The sequence below is a fragment of the Triticum aestivum genome, chromosome 1B (genome assembly GCF_018294505.1).
Source record: "Triticum aestivum cultivar Chinese Spring chromosome 1B, IWGSC CS RefSeq v2.1, whole genome shotgun sequence".
NCBI lineage: Eukaryota > Viridiplantae > Streptophyta > Magnoliopsida > Poales > Poaceae > Triticum > Triticum aestivum.
This window is the reverse complement of record NC_057795.1, coordinates 100,257,627-100,263,500: the sequence shown is the minus strand read 5'-3', so window position 1 is coordinate 100,263,500 and position 5,874 is coordinate 100,257,627. Positions and strand designations below refer to the sequence as shown.

At 52.1% G+C, this 5,874-nt stretch overlaps 1 protein-coding gene across 1 annotated transcript; it reads right to left on the bottom strand.

Moving 5' to 3' along the window:
• Window positions 1–548: 548 nt before the first annotated feature.
• Window positions 549–3,566, bottom strand: LOC123087503 (cysteine-rich receptor-like protein kinase 2). Its single transcript, XM_044509529.1, has 7 exons — window positions 2,635–3,566; window positions 2,336–2,446; window positions 2,106–2,245; window positions 1,765–1,975; window positions 1,428–1,662; window positions 1,160–1,313; window positions 549–1,071 (listed from the first exon to the last, which is right to left on the bottom strand). The coding sequence occupies exons 1-7, from the start codon at window positions 3,452–3,454 to the stop codon at window positions 736–738; spliced, it is 2,007 nt and encodes a 668-aa protein (XP_044365464.1). The 5' UTR covers window positions 3,455–3,566; the 3' UTR covers window positions 549–735.
• Between the last annotated feature and the right edge of the window lie 2,308 nt (window positions 3,567–5,874).

The window sequence follows — 5,874 nt, the reverse complement described above, 5'->3', positions numbered from 1 at the left end:
AAAGAGAATACTGCATACATGTCGCATGAGTGAAACAAAAAGAACTAAGACAAAGAAAGATGACGATTGATGATGGTTGTTGAACCGTCTCCCTCTTGGACGGCTGGGTCAATTAAGCCATGCTTCACCCGTTCTCAGCTGTAATTTTGGACTTCCCAAACAAAATAGACAACGACCAGACCACATCCACACCGCATGCGTACACAGCCCAACGATTTTCCAGCAGAATCGCTGCCGGTCCATCTCAGTTCCCAAATCGCTCTCTGTTAATCATCGCGTGTTTTGACTTTTCCAAAAGGTAATTTGCTTGGTTCTAAAGCTATCCAGAAGCTATCGCCTATCGGTCCATCACCTAGACCAAAATCATGTGAATTTTCTGAATTTTGTCACTTTTTTGTTTGTTTGTTTGTTGTGTTTTGTCTTTTGTGTGAATTCCCTGACTTTTTCCTCTGTTTTATCTGTTTTTAGACGTTGATTAAATCTCTTCATTGCCAAGGGCACATGCGCAAAAAGGAGACGACTTTCAGTTGATTTTAGCCGAGATGGTGTTGGAGGAGTTGAAGACTGCACTTCTCTGAATATTTGACAAAGCTAACATTCCTCTGGCTGCTTACTTACATCTTACAAACAGGGTTCTATGATGGGAACATTTTCAGTTAGTAGTACTTGAATATCATCCTAACGTAAAACAATGACAAAAAATGTTAAGATGATCCTTCACGCCCTTCTTGTTAATCACCTGGCCTGCACCCCACTCACCGACAGCTGGTTCGTCGAGAACGGCGACTTGTCGGAGTTCGACATCAGAGACATTGATGACCCCGAGCTTTCGCTCTTCGCGTTCGACCCCTTCACGTTGATGAACGGAGGCTCGGTAGGCCGGGGCAACACCCTGTCACCACTTCCCAGCATCTCCACCACCTTCCACATCGGCGGTCTGAGGTTCGGCGACGCCTGCGCGCACAGCAACCCGACTTGGAACACCTTGAGAGCTTCCGCCTCCGAGCATTGGTCGCGGAGGTTCGGGTCCAGGATCTCCATCAGTGTGCCGGCGTTGTAGTGCTTCCATAACTGAAGATGGAAGGATGTCAGCATCAGGTTGTCTGAAATGCTACAGTACACTAGTACTTGACAACATAGGTGAAATGGGAGAATATACCTGTGACATGAGGGACAGTCCCTCGGCCGATGACGCCACGGAGTTGTGGTTCTTGCGGCCGGTGACGATCTCAAGGACCAGCACGCCGTAGCTGTAGATGTCGGCCTTCTCCGTCAGCTGCCCGTGTACGATGTACTCCGGGGCCATATATCCACTGCACAAATGTAGGCATATGGTCAGTGCTATTTCTTCAGACACATTGCACAATTTATCGCCAAATTTTCTTCAACCCTTGATCAGATTAGATTTTCTGGACAAGTGAACTTACAATGTTCCTGCAAGGCCGGTGCTGAGGTGGGTCTGATCTTCCATGAAGTTCCTCGCCAGGCCGAAATCGCCGATCTTAGGCCTGAACCTCTCATCCAACATCACATTGCTGGCCTTTATGTCCCTATGTATGATCCTGACCTCGGAGCCACTGTGGAGGTATGACAAACCCTCCGCCGCCCCGAGGACAATCTCCGACCGCCGCTCCCAGTCCAACGCGTTCTTTTTGAAAGCGTCTGCATCAACAAAGTACGGAAGATCAGTCAAAATGAAATCTACCATTTGAAGTATGACATTTTTTTTCTTCAGAGAATGCAGGGGTTGTTTTATTTTCTTACCAAAGAGGTAGTGATCGAGGCTGGTGTTGCAGAGGTACTCGTAGACGAGGAGGCTCTCGGGGCCCTCGACGCTGCACCCGAGGAGCTTGACGAGGTTCTTGTGCTGCACCTGGCTGACGAGCTTCACCTCGTTGAAGAACTGGTCGGTCCACTGCCGCGTGTTGAGGTAGAGCCGCTTCACGGCGATCTCCCGGCCATCCGGAAGCACACCCTGTGATATCCATCATATATTATCAGGATGTCAAACTCAGATGAAGCAAGCATTTCAAGAAACATGATCAATGAAATTCAGTGTTGCATTGTGCCAAATGCGTGGTGTTCCAAATGTCACGGCAATGTACCTTGTAAACTGAACCGTAGCCGCCCTGGCCGAGCTTGTTGATCTGATTGAAGTCATCGGTCGCCTTGCGCAGCTCCTCATACCGGAAGCCGAGCTGCGACAACATGATGGTGCGGATGATCTCGCCGGAGCCGTCCATGTCTACAAAGTGTCAGAAACTCTCGTCAGATTATCATAGTGCAGCATCAGATATTCAGGTGTATGCGGTTGCAATTTTACAGTTTTCCATACCGTCGTGGAGGTCGTCTCTCCTGGGCCTCATTCGTGTCCAGATGAATACTATGCCGATGACTGCCATGGCGGAGAGGATGGAGGCGAAGACGATGATGATTATGTGCCGGGCTGCCATGGATAATTCAGAAGAAGAAGAAGAAAGATGTCATATTTCATGGCGTTTCATACGGATTTATTTTGCTGTTTCACGCTCTGAAACCTGAATGCGCTGTTGCTGTCAGCAGAATTCAGACACGACACGGCACGACACTTGGACCAAGAACGGAATTACGACCGAGAATGTGTGGTGTACTCACTGGATGACCCGCCGCCGCCGCCGGCTTTGGCCGGCAGGTAGAAGGGCTGCGTGGAGTACCTGACGACGCAGCCGGCGTTGAGCCCGTACCCCTCGGCGGCGCCGGGAAGGCACTGCCGTACCACCCGGTCGCGCGCGCTCGCCGTGCATGCCGCGCACGCGGTGGCGTTCAGCGACCTCCAGCACTGCGCTGCCGCGTACACCCGCGCGCCGGTCGGCATCGCCGACGCCGACGCCGACCTGGCGTAGTAGTACCCCCTCGCCCCCGGCGCGGATGCCGTGACGTTGCGCACCAGCGCGGCCGCCGCGGCAGCGAACGCCGGGGTTGCCGGCGCGGTGTCGTTGGAGCAGACGAACGTGTCGCTGGCGTCGGTGGCGGCGGCGGTGAAGTTGCCGGCGCCGTAGCGGAGGAAGCAGCCGTCGACGTAGATGCGGCCGCCGTCGGCCGGGAGGCAGTGGGGCAGCTTCACGCGGCTCTGCGCGTAGCAGAGCTGGCAGTCGGTCGGGGAGAGGTAGGCGAGGCACTGACCGAGCCCGAAGACGGAGAAGTTGCCGGAGCCGGAGGAGGCGGCGCCGAAGCCGGACCGCGTCACGTTCTGGTAGATGAGCTCCAGGGTGTTGACGAAGCTCACGTCGAACGACTCCGGGTCGGCCGCCTGCTTGGACCCGCACACCGTGTCCAGGATCGCCGGCGCCGCGTCCGCGTTCGCGCCCGCGGCCACGACGGCGATGGCCCCGGCGAGGACGACACACCGGAGCACGTCCGCCGCGGCCGGGCGCAGGGAGTGGCGGCCGCGGGGTCTTCCGGGACGTGGTTGCATGGCGGCGTGCTCGCGCGGTGACCGCGCACCTGCAGGCGTGCCAGCGTGTGTGTGCGTGGGCGCGGGTGAATGATTGTTTTTGCTTCTGGGCGCGGTGGATCTCCGGGTTTTGTACGTACGGTGGCACGTTGCGGTGTGTCGTTTCTTTCATCCAGGTCTGAACTGCTTCAAGTGGCCGGCCGGCTGGCTGCTATGGCTTTGTGCACTGATGTGGCAGGTAGGTGGGGCAGTTGAGGGCGTAGGTGCCACATCATTCGGCAGCAACGTAATTAAGCAAGAAAACTCCTGTGATCCACTCACATAAATTTGAGATCCAAACATCCGGTTTGCTATTTATCTACATCTTCTTTCTGAGAATCTACTAATCTGTTCGAGCATCTACAACTTTTTTTTCTTTTGACTATAGCTTCAAATGCCCACTACGTCCGGACGGACGGCCCACTCACAAAGTTCCCCCCTCCTGCAAATATCTGGATCGGATATAAGGAGGCATGGGCGCGCTCGGACGCGTCCGTCATGTCAGACTGAAGGGCAGGACCCATCCGGCTGTAGATGCTCTTGAAGATGATAGAACATGAAATTTATAGATTGTTTCTTTTAGAATCTTCTATTCGTTTCTTGTATCTTTGTTGACATCCTAGTTATATTTCTTAAGCCAATAAAAGCTACACCCTCTCGTCCATATTAATTATCGCTAATTTAGGATTAAGTTGTACTATATCAGTGGTAATTAATATGGATTGAAGAGAGTATATTTTTAATTGGATAGAAACAAAGTTACTTCTAAACATGGGCATACATGGGGTTGGGTTAGGTATTAGAGAGCTTGATTTGGAATGCTAACCATGAGATCACCTCAAAGCCTAGAAAAAATAAATACGGTTTGCATTTTCAATATATTAGTTTAAATATGAAGGTATAACTAAAGAAATTTTAAATAGATTGCAGTTTATCGTATTTGATCTTATTTTGGCTATTGAACTGTGATCCAACAAAAACACATGCCGGAGACTGTGCCCAACCAAAATCAAAGGCTATGGGTCGGGTCACATGATGGTTCCTAGTGAAGGTGATTCGGATCACGGTTCTATGATGGTTCCTAGTGAAGGTGACTCGGATCACGGTTCTATGATATTTTTTGATGCTTTTGAGAAGCTTCTCCTATATCAGAATGACATGATAAAGTATGATTCGTTGTTTGGGTGTGGCTAGTATCAGTCGACTTAGAATTAAACAAGTCTCGGTTAAGTCACATAACATACAAGAGAGAGAGAAAAAATGTTTTTCTTTTGCACGGATCTCTCCCTCCCATCTGCGCAACCACTCCCAATCCACTTCGAGCTCGTCGTCCACTCCCAATCCTCTGAGTGTTGGGGAACGTAGTAATTTCAAAAAAATTCCTACGTACACGCAAGATCATGGTGATGGCATAGCAACGAGAGGGAAGAGTGTTGTCCACGTACCCTCGTAGACCGTAAGCGGAAGCGTTATGACAATGCGGTTGATGTAGTCGTACGTCTTCACGATCCGACCGATCCAAGCACCGAACGTACGGCACCTCCGAGTTCAGCACACGTTCAGCTCGATGACGATCCCCGGGCTCCGATCCAGCAAAGCTTCGGGGATGAGTTCCGTCAGCACGACGGCGTGGTGACGATGATGATGCTCTACCGGCGCAGGGCTTCGCCTAAACTCCGCGACGATATGACCGAGGTGGAATATGGTGGAGGGGGGCACCGCACACGGCTAAGGAACGATCCGTAGATCAACTTGTGTATCTATGGGGTGCCCCCTGCCCCCGTATATAAAGGAGGGAAGGGGGAGGCCGGCCGGCCCTTGTTGGGCGCGCCAGGAGGAGGAGTCCTCCTCCTAGTAGGAGTAGGACTCCTCCTTTCCTACTCCTACTAGGAGCGGAAGGAAGGGGGAGAGGAGGGGAAGGAAAGAGGGGGGCGCCGCCCCCCCCCCCCCTCCTAGTCCAGTTCGGACCAGAGGGAGAGGGGGCGCGCGGCCCTTCCTGGCCGCCCCTCTCTCTTCCCACCAAGGCCCATGTGGCCCATTAACTCTCCGGGGGGGTTCCGGTAACCCTCCGGCACTCCGGTTTTCTCCGAAATCACCCGTAACACTTCCAGTGTCCGAATATAGTCGTCCAATATATCAATCTTTATGTCTCGACCATTTCGAGACTCCTCGTCATGTCCGTGATCACATCTGGGACTCCGAACAAACTTCGGTACATCAAAACTTATAAACTCATAATAAAACTGTCATCGTAACGTTAAGTGTGCGGACCCTACGGGTTCGAGAACTATGTAGACATGACCTAGAACCATTCTCGGTCAATAACCAATAGCGGGACCTGGATGCCCATACTGGTTCCTACATATTCTACGAAGATCTTTATCGGTCAAACCGCATAACAA